The sequence below is a fragment of the Trachemys scripta genome, chromosome 4, assembly GCF_013100865.1.
Source record: "Trachemys scripta elegans isolate TJP31775 chromosome 4, CAS_Tse_1.0, whole genome shotgun sequence".
Lineage (NCBI taxonomy): Eukaryota > Metazoa > Chordata > Testudines > Emydidae > Trachemys > Trachemys scripta.
The window spans coordinates 119,843,413-119,860,413 of NC_048301.1; the positions used below are offsets into that span (position 1 = coordinate 119,843,413).

Below are 17,001 nucleotides of genomic sequence, written 5' to 3' on the forward strand. Positions count from 1 at the left end.
TTAAACTTGGTGCTCCTCAGGGCATATTTAGAAAGAAGATGAGGAAGTAAAATGACCATAGTCATTTCTGTGATTATATCCTAGCTAATGATTCCATTGGAAATCACAGCTCAGCAGTCCGTCTGTTTTGTGTGGATAGCATAGTCTGTTTACTAGCAAAGATTTACAAACGGTGCATGAGAACAGGTGCAGATACAGAACTGCTGCCTAGCTATGATTTTAAATGTAATAGTATACACTGGATAAACCAAAGCCATTTGGCATGCCAAACATGCCATATAAAATAAATACGCTCCTGGGTGAGCTCGTAGGGATTAAAGTAGCCCCATAAATGTCCAGTCAAGAATATGTTTTATAGTAAATAAGGGGGATACAGTGTCAGCAGATGGGCTGCAACATGAAAATAAATAGTTACATAACTACAAATGAAGCATAGCAGCGTCATCGAAGTCACAAAGGGCTTGTTGCCTGTGAATTTCCCACTGTAAACAAACATGCTCCCCAGTGCGGTGTTTCAGCCATACATTTAATTATATAGCACTTCACAGAAATGCTGCAAATATGCTCTTAATTAGATTTGCGTTGTTTGTGTAAAAGGTTGGTTCTGGATAAAGCGAAAGCTTTGCAGGCCCAGGAAAAGCAAACACATGTTCATTTTCCTAAGCTGGTGGCCTGGAGTATGGCACATCTGTACTTTATCTTAACCTGGTACCCCAATAAGCTGCTGCTGCTTTTCTATTCATTTCAGTACATCTGACTCGAGAGAAAATTAACCTTAACATTGTCCCTCAGTAACACTTATTACCCAGCAATAAGTTTCATACATGAAATAGGAAATCAGCAGTCAGGTTCTCTGACATTGACCTAATTAATATTACATAACTGTCTTCAACATTTTATTACTATTTAATTTCCATTTTCCCTATCAGCACTTTTTATAATTTTGCAAACATGAGCTTTGATAATTGGATAGTACCATCCCTGCAAAGACACTTCTTAAGAAATGCTTCATTGAAATTTGAATTTACTTTGGCTATAGACAGGCTTATACGCACTTATTACATAATGAATCTACAATTTCTAGTTACTCAAAAAAAAAAAAGTGTCCTGTTGTTTAACAATTGAACCATAGATAGCAACAACTATAGAGCAGAGCAAAAACAAAAGTCAAACTAAACAAACTGGAGGCAAATGCATAATTTAACATATTGAGAGTTAGTTAGTAAAACTTGATTGGAAAGTATGATAGGAAATTTGTATATCAAGTCGTATATGAAGTCATATCTTGGTGTATTTGAAATTATGAGAGGTGGAACTCGCACTGTTTTTGCTGCACCATATCTTGTAATATTTTTGAGGAGCTCTTGCCAAATTGGAAGATGTTCTAATTCTAAGCAGCCGAAGTAAACTAGATAGTTCAATTGTTTGTCAAATATGGTCCTGTCTGAGATGAACTGTAGATTGATAGATTCCAAAGCCAGAAGGGATGATTGTGACCCTATTCTGACCTCCTGTATAACACCGGTCATAGAACTTTTCCAAAGTCATTCCTAGAGCAGATCTTGTAGAAAAATATCCAATCTTGATGCAACAATTTTCAGTTACGAAAAATTCACTGCAACCCTTGGTAAATTGTTCCAATCATTAATTACTCTCACCATTAAAAGTTTATGCTTTATTTCTAGTCTGAATTTGTCTCGATTCAACTTCTAGCCATTGGATCATGTTATACCTTTCTCTACTAGATTGAAGAGCTCATTATTAAATATCTGTTTCCCATGTAGACACTTACCAACTGTACTCAAGTCATCCCTTAACCTTCTCTTTGGTAAGCTAAATAGATTGAGCTCTTTGAGTCTATCACTATAAGGCAATTTTTCTAATCCTTCAACCATTCTCATGGCTTTTCTCTGACCCCTCTCCCATTTATCAACATCCTTCCTGAATTGTGGGCACCAAAATTGGACACCGTGTACCAGCAGTGGTTGCATGAGTGCCAGATTTGGAGGTAGGACAACCTCTCCACTCCTACTCAAGATTCTCCTGTTTATGTATCCCAGAATCGCATTAGCCCTTTTGACTACAGCGTCACACTGGGAGCTCATGTTCAGTTGATTATCTGCCACAACCCCCAAATATTTTTCAGAGTCACTGCTTCCCAGGTTAAAGTCCCCCATCCTGGAAGTATGGCCTACATTCTTTGTTCCTACATGTATACATTTATATTTAGCTGTACTAATACATATATTGTTTGCTTGCGCCCAATTTACCAAGCAATCCAGATTTATCTAAATCAGTGACTTGTCCTCTTCATTCTCCCAACGCTTGTGTTATCTGCAAACTTTATCAGTGATGATTTTATATTTTCTTCAGTCGTTGATAAAAATGTGAACTAGCATAGAGTCAAGAACCAATACCTACTGAATCTCATTGGAAGTACACCCACTCAATAATGATTCCCCATTTAGAGTTACATTTTGAGACCTGTCAGTTAGCCAGTTTTTAATCCACTTAAAGTGTGCCATGTTAATTTCATATCACTCTAGTTTTTAATCGAAATGTCATGCAGTACCAAGTCAAAGTACATTATGTCAACACTATTATCTTTATCAACCAAACTTATTTTATCAAAAGAAGATATCAAGTTAATTTGACAGGATCCATTTTTCATAAACCCATGTTGATTTGCATTAATCACGTTACCCTCCTTTAATTCTTCATTAATCGAATCCAGGATCAGCCACTCTATTATCTTGCCAGGGATCGAGGTCCAGTGGACCGGCCCATAACTACCAGAGTCATCCCTTTTTAAAAATTGGCACAATATTAGCTTATTTATAGTCCTCAGAAACTTCCTCAGACTTATTGAAAATCAACATTAATGGTCCAGCGAGCCCATAAGCGAGCTCTTTTAAAACTCTCAAGTAATCTAGACCTGCTGATTTAAAAATGTCTTACTTCTGCAGCTTCTGTTTGACATCCTCCAGAGATACTAGTGGAATGAAAAGTGTTTTGTCATCACCATAAGAATAATGTGTATAATCTGTTTTTTTCCCCCAAATACTGAACAAAACTATGTACTGAACACTGCCTTTTCTGCATTATTTTTGATAATTATACCATTTTCATCTAGTACTGGACCAATACCATTATCAGGATTATTTTTGTTCCTAATGTATTTTAAAAACTCCTTATCATCTTTTACTCTGCTGGCCATAGATCTGTGTCCTTTTGCTTCACTTGTCAATTTTCTACAGTTCCTAACTTCTTATTTATATTCATTATTATCAACTTCCCCTTTCTTCCATTTTTTTTATGTATTTTATTTTTTATAGTTGCCTTCATTTCCCCTCTAAACAAGGTTAGCTTTTTAACCAGCATGGCCTTCTTCCTCAGCGAGGTGTTCTTAAATGATTCCCAATTACCATTCACTTTTCTAGTTAAATTCTTCCTCCCCGCTGATTTGGCTCATGATTGTTTTCAGCGTTGTGAAATTGGCCCTATTTGTAGCGATTATAGACTGCACCTTAATCCCAACCCATACAAACATAATGGTAGGAGGTGTTTTGGTCCCTGTGAAATAATGTTAGAGTGAAAGACATTTGCAGCTGTTTCTGGACATGCTCATCAGTCCACGTGCTAGGAAGATAACATCACTGAGGAATTGGTGATGTTCCTTACTAAAAGAATCTGACCACTCTGTTTTGTCAATGGAAAACTACAAGCTTATAACTGGTTGCACAACTGTGTTGATTAAAGAAAAATGTAAACACATTTTAATCTTCTCTCCAATAATCAAATGTAACTTATTATGCACTTTTCATATTTGTCTTAACTAGCTCCAAACACAAAGGATTTGGATGTTTTCCTGCGAAAACAGGAGTCTGGGTTTGGCTTCCGCGTGCTCGGAGGGGATGGACCAGACCAGTCAGTAAGTGAATTAAGTTATCTGTTACCTAGACTTCAGGAGCTTGTGCTGTAGCTCTTGTAATGTCTCGTTCACACGATCATTTTCATTTTTTTCCCCATGTTGAATTAAGTGGATAAACTTTATTTCCATCTTCACCATAAACAGCCATACTGTATGTTGATATCATATTCAGCTTAAACAGCTGCAGTATGTTTTTATACTGCTTCACTCCTGGTTCAAGTTGGCTTTCTCAAAATGCTTTCAGAGCTAAGTTGCTGCAAATTTGGTTACAAGTGGGCAGTAGATGATCGAGAATGGAAGGCAAAGACATTTGGCTCTGTCTTTAAGCTTTAGAGAAATAATGTTCATAGTACAAGTTCACACCAATTGACAAACTGGGAAAACGGGGCTTGGTGTTATGGGAGGATCTACAAACATGACTTATTTAGTTGAGCCCTAATGACCTTTATTTGGCAGGGGAAACTTGGGGCAAAATTCCAGTTGGTCACTCGCCATGAAAGCTGTGAAGACCCTACTGTCGCTCAGTATTCAAACACAACCTGGGCCAAATTTACAGAGGTTGGCGTGAGTTGGGAGCTCATCAGCTTGGGAGTGGCCTTCCACAAATTGAGGTGGCAACTCAGGTTAATTTGTCACGTGGAAGGAGAGAAATGCATTACCCCAAATTCCTACAGAGGGAGATAGCCCCGGGTTCTGGCAGTGAAAGAACTCAAACAGGAATACTTTAGCAGTCAGATGTTGAGCTAAAGCTTCGACAGGTAAAAAGAGTAAACGAATTGGGCAGGCTGGTTTAGTTATCTTTTATTCAGTGATCAGCAGAGTCCTTTGTCAAAGTGAGCAATTGTTGGATTTCTGCAAGCATCACTGGGATACTCCTCCATAGCAACACTTGTGTCTTGATGGAGAGAGAAGGGCCTCAGTGACAAGCCCATTAAAAAGTTGTGGTCTAGATTAGATCTGGGGGGAAAACCCTTATCTGCATGTTTGGCACTTAACTTGCCCATGTTCATCCTGGTAGAGCAAACGTGCACTGCATCTGTCCAGGGATATCTGAATGTGGCCTGGTTCTCAACAGAATGCTAATGAGTGACTGCAGTGAGGACCTATAGCAGTAGTTAATGAAACAAGTTGAGTGTGGAGCTTTTTGATGTGTTGTGTTAGACGAGATTTAAAAAAAAGAAACCGTTCTGGCTAAACAGTGATTTAACTCAAGTCCCATTAAAATCCAATGGAAGAAGATAAAATGGTTTATTACCTTTCTTCCCTTTCCTCTTCATGGTTGATTTCAGTCCCCCCCAGGCTCTCAGTCACTTTCTGTTTGTCTAGAATCTTTCTTGGCGGCAGCAGTTCTCCATCAAGCCTTTAATTGTTCTATCCTAAGAATGCTCTCAAAGATGGGGTTGGCACCAAACCTTTGCACGTTATAGCACCTAATCTTATTAATGGGCTTGGCACCAATGCATGCTGGTAATGCTCAGTACAACATGCGTGTCAATTTAACTGGGAAATAAACAAGTGGAGAGGGCTTTCTGGCTATCCCAGAAAAATCACCTCCAGCTTTGTTACCCACTTGTTGCATTATTATGCTGCAGAAGGGAAGGAAGAAAGAAGAAAATTATAATAAATCTTTTTTTTAAATAGTTTTTGTAAGTCTTTCGCTTCTAGAGATTGGAGTTCAGATATGGTTTTAGGTCACCAATTAGTGAAGTTTTTTGGCTTCACTCTGGAGAGCTGTCATACAATTTGACTCAGGTGGCAGTCTCTGCTTCAGAGAGGAGGATGGAGGCAGATTGGCAAAGACATGAATGGAAATTCCTAGAGTCCCAATTCATGCTATGTCTGGCTTTAGGAAATTCTGCCCTGTTTCTCACTTGCCAAAGCACAGCTTCACCAGAAAAGTAGGACTCTGTCCCTGACCATATGGCAGTGACTGCTCCTCTCCTGCCAACCTTCGAAGGTGCTAAAGCTTTTGGGATAGAGACACTGCTAGATAGCATGTCCTCTCATATGTAATTAAAATGCATTCTCCAGTCACATCTGAGATCCAATGCCAGTTTGTTTTCTGACTTGCATTTAAAGGAAAGGAAGAACAGAGTGCTTTTTCTAGAGGAAGTAATAAGCAATTTTAGGTTTTTTATTGTATTCTACTATTTTGTTGCTGTAGCAACTATAGCTGTGTTGGTAATAATCATAGCAATGCCCTGAGTGCAATGTGAAGATGGGTTTTTGGAATGAACATGTTCTTGCTGCTTAACCTTGGACACATGCTGGACATAATTGTTTTTAATTTTTCACTTAAACGGAACTTTTTTCTAGCATATAAAACTACTACATGTTTCATGCTCCTGTCTCTATCATTTAGCTGGTGTTTCCTTGGGAGGAAAGGTGCAGGCCAAAGGGGGGGTGAGGGCTGCAGCTGTTTGAATTCATGCTGTGATCACCAATACTTGCACATTGCAGATTTTGAGTGGCAATTTCTGAGCAGCTGTGCTCTTAGGCTCTTTGCTGAACTTTAAATTCTACACTGGAGTCACCTTGCAGGTCTCAGTAATGATGATGTCTTTGTTGTGTTGATTGAGTGACACAGGCATTTCTTTTCAAAAATTTTGAGTAATTTTTGGTGCACAGAACAAATATATAAATAACACATGAATACACTAAAACAGCAAGACAAACAGGTAAGTGTACAAATACAGAGAGCTTAACCTACTCATGAGGTGGTGACCCTTCAGTTGATAGGAATTCATGAATAATACATGGCAGTAATAAAAACAAACCTTAAAATAAGATAGGTTTCAGAGTAGCAGCCGTGTTAGTCTGTATCCGCAAAAAGAAGAACAGGAGTACTTGTGGCACCGTAGAGACTAACAAATTTATTAGAGCATAAGCTTTCGTGGACTACAGCCCACTTCTTCGTTATGCATCCGAAGAAGTGGGCTGTAGTCCACGAAAGCTTATGCTCTAATAAATTTGTTAGTNAAAAAGAACAGGAGTACTTGTGGCACCTTAGAGACTAACAAATTTATTAGAGCATAAGCTTTCGTGGACTACAGCCCACTTCTTCGTTATGCATCCGAAGAAGTGGGCTGTAGTCCACGAAAGCTTATGCTCTAATAAATTTGTTAGTCTCTAAGGTGCCACAAGTACTCCTGTTCTTTTTTCTTAAAATAAGATGAGCATTAAGTTTGAACGTCCGGAAGCTGCGACTGTCACAGTTTGCTCATTTCTACACATGCAAATGAGGTCAGTCTAATATGGCTTCTATAGCGTGAATTTCTGCTAGATTTAGGTGGGGGAAATAATTTTTGTAAAGGAAACCCTGCAAAAAGTCCCTCTTTATCTGGGGATTCAAACATTACATATTCTGTACATTCTACACCCCAGAACCAATGATTACACTCTGTTGACAGATATATATTGGGGCCATCATCCCACTGGGAGCAGCAGAGAAAGACGGCCGACTCCGAGCTGCTGATGAGCTGATGTGCATTGACGGAATCTCTGTCAAAGGGAAATCACACAAACAGGTCCTGGACTTGATGACCGGTGCTGCGCGGAATGGCCAGGTGCTGCTCACTGTCCGGAGGAAGATCTTCTTTGGCGGTATGTGCCAGGTGTCCAGATTAAACCCAGTCCCACTAGGTTTGCCAGAGTCTGGTAGCATGGCCATTGGAGCCCTTGTTCCTGGACTTAGTGTAAAGGAATGTTTCCACGGCCATAATCAGATGATATAAAGCGATACAGTAACAGAACTACTAGTACATCAGGAATGATGTGAACTCAGGGGGTCAGCTCCACTTCTGGATGAATGGGGTAACACAAAATTGTATCAAGCAGATGTTCTTGGAGGGAAGAGAATGGGATAAAAAAGGGGGCACCCATTTGCGCTGCGGCTCTGGAAAGCACTGTAATAGTGATGCTCTCTTGTTCTATAGTGCTTTTCATTGGAAGATCTGAAAGCACTTTACAAGCATTTGTTATTAAAGCCACTCATGGCTCTGTGTACTCTGGGCAGTAACACAAACCTTCTTTCTGCATTACAACACTACATTCTGAGGTTTGTTAGAATTTGTGCAGCAGGTTTAAGTGCATTATTTAATTAAATGCAGAAATTAATGTTGGTCAGATCAGCGTTCTGTAGGCAGTTCAGTGGCAATGGAATTTACAGATATGGAAACTGAGGGACAGAAGAGTTGTCATGCAGCTGAGATGTCACTAACCACATCAGTGACAGAACTGAAAACAGAACCCAGGAGTCCTGGCTTGCAATCTCCTGTTCTCATTAGTAAACCCCACTGCCTTTCATGGGTCTTTCAGTCAAGATAACTAGAACCATTCCTTATAAACTGAGAAAAAATAGGAAGTGTATCACTTTCAGAACATCTTCGCTTTCACTGTCATGCAAATGGCAGGCAGCATGGCCTAGTGGGCCAAGTATGAGTCTGTGAGCCTAGAAGGTCCTAAATTCTAATTCCAGGCCGGTCGCTGACACACTGTGCAATCTTTGACAAATCAAGTGACTTCTGTGTCACTGTCCGTAAAATGGGGATGATATCTACCTACCTCACAGGGGTGTTAGTGGTTAAAATTGTCATGGTGTTTCTCCCAGGTGCCACACAGAAACCAGCCAAACCGGGAGGGGGCAGGGTCTCCAGTCACACTGTATTTCTATGTAGATTGCAACCACTTCATGAGTCTGTCTTTCATTTTTTGTTCAAAGTGAAAATATGTAAAGTATTTAATTAGGTATTATCCACCTATAACTACCGATGTATTATATTGGTGCTGTACCTGGTGGTTGCTGCCAGCCTGTCATAGCGCGGTGCCAGGAGAGCAGATTGAGCCAAGCACAGAAAGAGGCTATCTAAAGGCTCAGAAAAGATTAATCTAATCGGAGGAAAAGCAATTTTCAGTCTTTGCATCTCAAGTTGCATTGCCTCCCTGACAGTGTAATTTTGCCAATGTAACATGTTCCTGCAAGAGAGGGTCTGATTCAGAGATCTTGAAAAGCTTACATGGCTTCATCTGCATCAGGGCCAACTCTGCCTCTGGTCTCTGTTCATTTCTCCTTTATTTAATTTAAAAAGAAAGAAAAAGAAAAATCCCTTCATTGTACAGCTTTATTTTCCTCTGAATTCCCTGATGTGGCATGGTCCTCACAGGCAATGCTTCAAGACTGGGATTTTGTTAGTTTTCCATCGAAGAGGCTGGGCTTTGACATTTGAATTACCCTTTAAAATATTGGTACACCTTTTGACATAAACAGTTGGTTCTCTGCAATGGAAATAGCAATAGTCCCAGTTTTAAGGTGGGTTTCTGCCATAGATCTTGTGCTTACACCACACAGGAAAATAGTGTTGCCAAAAAAGAGCCCCTGAAGAGACAACCAGGGTTAGGTTAGCATTATTAAGGGCATCAGCAACTGAGCGCTACCTCTGTGCTGCTGCACGCCCAGACTGTTCCCTTCTGAGGTATAAGTGTGTATTGCAGAATGGAGTTGGCAAACATTAAACTCTCCTATTAAATGTCCTTAAACCTCTGTAGCAACTTCAGCCCAAAGTGTAAATGGTTCTACCCTGGATTCTGATTCCATCTGGTTTCAGTTGCCTTGTTAATAAGCCCCCAGCGGGAAGGGAGGTGCTTCTCCGTTCTGTTAGTGATTTGATCATGTTTATCCTTGTAGTTATCCAGCTCCACACCACTCTGACTGATTCTACCTTATACTTTATTTTTGTGGTGTTTGTAGTCGAGAAACAGCCAGACGAGGAGGAGTCGCAGCTGCCCATTTCCACTCAAAATGGATCTCCCCGGCTGAACCGGGTAGAGGTCACAAGCAGACAGCCCCCAGAAGCCTATGATGTCCTGCTACAGCGGAAAGAGAATGAAGGATTTGGCTTTGTCATCCTCACCTCAAAAAACAAACCACCTCCTGGCGGTAAGGGCTGACTCCTGTGTGTTGGTGTCACCTGCTCCACTGATGCCTGACAGGGGGAGATTAATTGGTTTAACTCATAGTTCCTCCTTCCAAAGCTGCAAGCAGTTATTGCCAATAGCATTCAGGGCTGGGGACTCCCAGGATATTCTTCTTTCCTAGGATGGTGTTTATTTTCCATGTCCAACCACCTACTGTGCTGTGATCTGTCGTTTCACTCGTCGTACTGTTCACAACTTCAGTGGCTAAAGGCTAAGTCTGTCTCACTCACAAAAGGGAATATGGTTTCTCTCATTTGTACATTTTGTAGAAAGTTTTGCATGTACAACAACTGAAGTGGGGGGATGGAAATCACTCCTTACCAGTACAGGGGCAGGGGAAAAGAGAGAGAAAAGTATCCTTGTGATTGGATGACTTTCAGAATGTGTAAGGTGGTCAGACTGTGATGAGTGTGGGAATGGATGCACCGGTGTAGTCAGTGGTAAATGCAGGTAAACAGAGTTTACCCACTTCTCATTTGGGGAATATGGAGCTTAGTTTAGATTAGTTTACCCACTTTTTTTTACCACCACACCACTGGATGCAGAGAACAAATATGCACACACGTACTCTCTACACTCTCTGTACAGCAGTGCCCAATAGATAATATCAGCTGTTGGGTAGTTAGTGCATGGATAAATCTCTTACTAATAGAAGTTTAGTTACAAACTTAGACGTGTGACATCCATTCAGGGCGTGTAGCTCATTACTCAGGTCTCTGGCTTTCTCAGACCTCAGTATTTCGAAAAAAGCAATGGAGGAATTAGTCAGGAGAACATTCTGTATCTGCCTTGTGACATGTTACAAACTGGAGATATTATCCTAAGCAATGTAGCGTGTCTGAGGGTTCTAACTTGTGGATTTGTCTGATGGATCAGTTGCTAAGATAAAGAGCTGAGTGGACCACGTGAAAATAAAGAAGGTATCTTGTAAGTAGCAATAAGAGACAAGCTGCTTGAGGGAGGCATCTGAAATTCTCCCTAATTAACGGAAAGATTTCTGACCCCTAGCACTAGAGTAATTTAAAAGAAGTGCCCATTCTTTATAATCAAATACTTTTTTTTTTTTTGAGTGTGATCCTGGCTGCCTGACTCCCAGAGCCTTGCCAGGCAATGGTTATTAACACCACCTCTGGATAGACAGATGTGCCTACCTTTTACAAACTGTTGACCTTTATGAGATGGCTTCCACATTCTTCTCAGATACTTTTGGCCAAGTTTTGAGTAGTTCGGTTTTAAAATGAAAAGCTATATCAATCTATAACTAGGGCCGTTGGCTGGCATTGTTCCCCTTTGTGAGAATTGGAGGAATGGATATGGTTCTCTGTTCATAGAGAATGAAGAGCTTACAGCCGGGCTGAGCCTTGTAATGCAAAAGGGATGCCGGACTGCTCAGTGGGTTTACCCAGGGCACAGCAAGTTACTTTCTTGTTTTTTCTCCCTGAGATGTGGAGACACAGGTATCTGTACCCCAATGATCTGAAACATCTTACTTAAATCTTTTATGTCTCCTGCTGTGAATCACTTTCCCGGTAACTGCCCTAATGATCCCAGAGCACTTACTATAACAATGACTTGAATGTTTGTTTGTTTGAGTAAAGGGATGCCCTTTCTTCCAGCCCAGACAAGTTACATTGACATTTTGCTCTGCATTATTTCTCTAAGTTTATTATACTATGAAAGAGCAGAAATACAGACAAAAGCAGTGACTCTGACAGAAAATCGTTCTCGTTATTTTGTTGAGTTTACGTGATATATATTTTGACTTAGAATTATTTGAAGTCTTGGCTAAAACAATACATTTTTAATGAAGTTTAAAACCAAGTGCATAGTATCAGTGAAGGTTGTGAAAGAGTGAACAGCTGTGGAGTTGAGTATTGCTCCAGTACTCGCTCAGTACTCAAAGATGCTGACTTCTGTTTTATAAAATCATGTGCTATAGTAACACTTGGGGCAGGAGCTGTCACTCTCTGATGCTGTACTATGATTATGTGCCCTGTGTTAGCGATATGAAAAACTACCACTTTGGACTGATTTTCTGTTGCCTTGTCAAAGTTGGATGATCTTAGAAAAACGATTATTAATAAATAAGCAGAAGTCTACTGTGTAATCCTGATACTGCATCATTAGAACATTTTTGTCAGGATACCATCCAGAAATTCTTTCATCTAGTTGAAACTGCAGTGAAAGTAGGTTTTTGTTTTTGTTTTGTTTTGTTTTTAAATGGGAAACAGAAGATATCTGGATCCCTGTTTCAGCATTGGAAGTGCTAAGGTAGCAGTCCCAGGCTGTTTTTACTGCTTGTAAATAAGAAACATTGATATATCAGTGTGTTGCATTATGCTGGAACCTCTTTGCCACATCTTACATCAGAACAGCCAGACTGGGTCAGACCAAGGGTCCATCTAGCCCAGAGTCCTGTCTTCCGACAGTGGCCAATGCCAGATGCTCCAGAGGGAATGAACAGAACAGGGAATCATCCAGTGATCCAGGCCCTGTCATTGAGTCCCAGGTTCTGGCAACCAGAGGTTTGGAGCATGGGGTTGAGTCCCTGCCCATCCTGGCTAATAGCCATTGGACCTATCCTCCATGAACTTATCTAGCTCTTTTTTGAACCCTGGTTATAGTCTTGGCCTTCACAACATCCTCTGGCAAGGAGTTCCACAGGTTGACTGTGCATTGTGTGAAGAAAGACTTCCTTTTGTTCATTTTAAACCTGCTGCCTATTAATTTCATTTGGTGACCCCTAGTTCTTGTCTTATGAGAAGATGTAAATAACACTTCCGTATTTACTTTCTCCATGTCATTAATGTTTGTATAGACCTCTATCATGACCCACCTTAGTCATCTTTTTTCTCAACTGAATAGTCCCAGTTTTTTTAATCTCTGCTGTGATGTAAGCTGTTCCATACCCCTCATCATTTTTGTTGCCCTTCTCTGTGCTTTTTCCAATTCTAATTGTGCTATTTTCTGTCATATTTGCTATTCCTTTCCTAGTGGTTCCTCATATTCTGTTAGCTTTTTTGACTGCCGCTGCACACTGGGCAGACGTTTGCAGAAAACTATCCACGATTCTCATCGTTTTGTATATATAGTTGGGATTATGTTATCCAATGTGCTTTACTTTGCACTAAGGCTGTCAAGCGATTAAAAAAATTAATCATGATTAATCACGCTCTTAAACAATAATAGAATACCATTTATTTAAATATTTGTGGATGTTTTCTACATGCTCAAATATTTGTATTCTGTGTTGTAATTGAAATCAAAAGTGTACAATTCTCACTTCATATTTATTTTTTATTACAAATCTTTGCACTGTAAAAACAAAAGAAACAGTATTTTTCAATTCACTTAATACAAATACTGTAGTACAATCTCTTTATCATGAAAGTTGAACTTACAAATGTAGAATAACGTAGAAAAAAACCTGCATTCAAAAATAAAACAATGTAAAACTCTAGAGCCTGCAAGTCCATTCAGTCCTACTTCTTGTTCAGCCAATCACTCAGACAAACAAGTTTTTTTACATTTGCAGGAGATAATGCTGCACGCTTCTTGTTTACAAAGTCACCTGAAAGTGAGAACAGGCGTCTGCATTGCATTGTTGTAGCTGGATGCGCTAAAGATTCATATGTCCCTTCATGCTTCAACTACCATTCCAGAGGACACGCGTCCATGCTGATGACGGATTCTGTTCGATAATGATCCAAAGCAGTGTGGACTGACACATGTTCATTTTCATTATGTCAGTCAGATGCCACCAACAGAAGATTGATTTTCTTTTTTGGTGGTTCGGGTTCTGTAGTTTCTGCATCGGCGTGTTGCTCTTTTAAGACTTCTGAAAGCATGCGCCACACCTCATTCCTCTCAGATGTTGGAAGGCACTTCAGATTCTTAAACCTTGGCTTGAGTGCTGTAGCTATCTTTAGAAATCTGATATTGAAACCTTCTTTGTGTTTTGTCAGATCTGCAGTGAAAGTGTTCTTAAATCAAACAACATATGCTGGGTCGTCATGAAGAGACATGTGAATGTTTAGCATATCTGGCACGTAAATACCTTGTAATGCCGGCTACAAAAGTGCTATGCAAACACCTGTTCTCACTTTCAAGTGACATTGTAAATAAGGAGTGGGCAGTATTATTCCTATAAATGTAAACAAACTTGTTTCTCTTAGCGATTGGCTGAACAAGAAGTAGGACTGAGTGGGCTTGTAGGCTCTCAAGTTTTACATTGTTTTGTTTTTGAGTGCAGTTATGTAGCAAAAAAAAATCTACTTTTGTAAGTTGCACTTTCACGATAAGGAGATTGCACTACAGTACTTGTATGAGGCGAATTGAAAAATACTATTTCTTTTGTTATTTTTACAGTGCAAATATTTGTAATCAAAAGTAATATAAGCTGAGCACTGTACACTTTGTATTCTGTGTTGTAACTAAAATCAATATATTTGAAAATGTAGAAAAACATCCAAAATATTTAATAAATTTCGATTGGTATTTTGTTCAACAGTGTGATTAAAATTGCGATTAATCAAGATTAAATTTTAATTGTGATTAATTTTTTTAGTTAACTGCGATTAATCAACAGCTATACTTTGCACTTATCAAAACTGAATTTCATCTGCCATTTTGTTGCCCAGTCACTCAGCTTAATGAGATCCCTTTGTAACTCTTCACAGTCCGCTTTGAACTTAACAATCTTGAGTCATTTTGTATCGTCTGCAAATTTGACCACCTTACTGCTCACCCCCTTTTCCAGATCATTTATTCATGTCTTAAAATGAACCCCCTGTGATATAAAACTGGGATATTTTACACAAGATAATTCATCAGTAGTTGTAACTCTACAATCCTGTGATGTTTTTTCTCATCACGGGTAACTCTTACATAAATTATATTTAAAATGTAGGCCTTAAAAATGGGAGAAGAAATTAAAGACAATACAATTAAATCTTTAAATGGAGGTAAAAATTGAGAGGCATCAATGTCTGCTCCTTTATGGAAAATAACAAGTGTTTGCTAGCTCCTTAATTACAAGCCTGAATGGTAAATTAAGGTCAGGTTTCCAATAACTTTCAGAAAATGTTTGAGATTTGCTGTCAGAGTTTGAAATCTTGTTAAGTACATAATTCTGCACCCCTCTCTCTCTATTCACCATCCGTTCCCTTTCAGTGAAGCATGCCTGGGAGAGCAATTGCAATAAAGAAGTTAGAAAGAGGACAGAGACACCTTCTCCCTCCACTGGGCTTTGGGTGCACATAAGGGATTTCAGGTGAAATTTCAGTTGACAGGAAGAGCATCGGTGAAAGGGATGGCTGGAACCAATCGATCTTTGGTGACAGTCTAAGGTAGAAATGCGAGCACTGCAAATTATATGCTGTATATGCGGGGTTTTATGGGCAGCTGGTCCAAGAGCCATTGTGAGAGACTGTAAGGATCCATGCAGAGGGGAACCATCTTTGCTACACCTTCAGGAATCCAGGTAAATTAAAGGCAGCATGGGAAGGCAGCATACTGACAGACGGGCTTTGATTTAACATGAAGTTCCTCCAGTGTATCGTAGCTCAGGCAGCACAATGCGCTGAGGTTTCTGTAGGCTTCCTACTGGTGCATTGGCCTCGCATGAGCTGTTGAGTGCAATTTGCTGTATTGACTTACAGATCATCAACCACCAACGTACAGGTTTCCATTAGCATCACTACAGATCTTGCTAGTTGGTAGAGTCTGTGGGAGCTGCTGGGGAGTAGAGATACTGGCTGATTTCTGTCGAAGAGATGCCTGAAGAAAAGTATTGTATTTCTGAGAAAAGGATGCTACCAGTGGAACTTTCCTTTGCCTGTTGGAAGCTTTTTAGTTCTGCCCCCTCCTATACCCAACCAATTGCTTGGTCCGGTCCTGGGAAAGTGACTAATGTGAATGAGGCCCTTAAAATTACTCTCCCTCTCCCTTACTTTCTGCTTCCCCTTCTCTTTCCCAGTCCCATTGCCCTGGCCCCTAAAGGAGTGTATTAAGGAGAGTGGCAGTGAGGTGAGAAGCCTGGATAAGCTGAGCTGGAGGGCTGGTTAAAACTTACTATATGGAAATCACCAGGGGGTTATGGGTGCAGATCCATCTTGAAGCCCAGAAATGCAGAAGGAAAAATCTTTGTCCAGAACCTTTACTTCTCTGGCTCACCTTTGGATTCTGTCTGACTACACCCAGCACCACTGTCATGAGCCATATTCTAAAGTTAATATGTTGTCTGAAGATTTTATTTTTCTTCCCTAGTGTACTTAGGTATTGCAAGGTATTTGTACTGTACATGTCACAGGGTCAGAAATCAATCTGTGCGCCTAGATTTGCCCTGGCTGCATCAAGCTGGCTCTTTGCATCCTCCCTCCAAAGGATGCTTCAGTACTTCTAAGCAAGCAAGCAAGAAAGAAACCAGCCTCTTGCATATGGCAGAACAAATTGCCTCAGAGAATCCTGATGCATAAGATTTTATTCATTCCGTGCAGATGTGATCTGCTTCCTTTAAAGGTTTTCGTTTAGGCATAATAATAGCTCTCATGTGCCAGGGGAAGGCTCTTAGTGGCTTTGCCTGGTTAATATTTTTCCTTCACTCTGCTGGCTTCGCATGCTGCATGGGTTTTTTTTTGTTGTTCCAGTGGATCTGTCATAGTTGGCTTGTTTATGTAGGAGACTGTCTGGCAAGCTGTAATGAAGGGAAAATGACCGTGGAGATGGAAGTTTCTTAGGAGAGTATGCAGCATAAAGCTGTTTGTAAACCTTGGACTTTGCACACTCCCTACGAGAGCAGAGATATACCGGGGAATTGGAAATGGAACACACCTGTCCCCATGTATCCCAGACTGGAACTCCATACCATGGCACTGTTTGGTCCCATATGTCATTCCTGAAAGAGGCACATTGGGGTCAGTCTTGTTAGGAATGACCATGGCCAACAGGAGGATCAGTCAGGCCAAGACTCCAGCGGCGTCTGAACAATACAAATGCTCTTTGGTACCAGTGGGCTGGTAGGGTTCCCATAGTCACCCTTAGGAGCCTGTAAAGTTTCTCCCTTTCCTACTCATCTGCTCTTTTCTGTTTTCATGGTG

The 17,001-nt window shown here is 40.3% G+C and overlaps 1 protein-coding gene across 4 annotated transcripts in view; it reads left to right on the top strand.

Moving 5' to 3' along the window:
• MAGI3 (membrane associated guanylate kinase, WW and PDZ domain containing 3) overlaps positions 1 to 17,001 on the top strand; it is a 233,974-nt gene that overhangs the window by 185,095 nt on the left and 31,878 nt on the right. For all 4 annotated transcript variants that reach the window (XR_004645719.1, XR_004645718.1, XM_034770613.1 and 1 more), the window contains exons 13-15: positions 3,840 to 3,931; positions 7,342 to 7,534; positions 9,678 to 9,866. Coding sequence is in view for 2 of the 4 variants with exons in the window: in XM_034770613.1 (XP_034626504.1) it covers positions 3,840 to 3,931; positions 7,342 to 7,534; positions 9,678 to 9,866 (474 nt within the window). In the remaining 2 variants the exon portion in view is untranslated. The remainder of the gene's footprint in view (positions 1 to 3,839; positions 3,932 to 7,341; positions 7,535 to 9,677; positions 9,867 to 17,001) is intronic.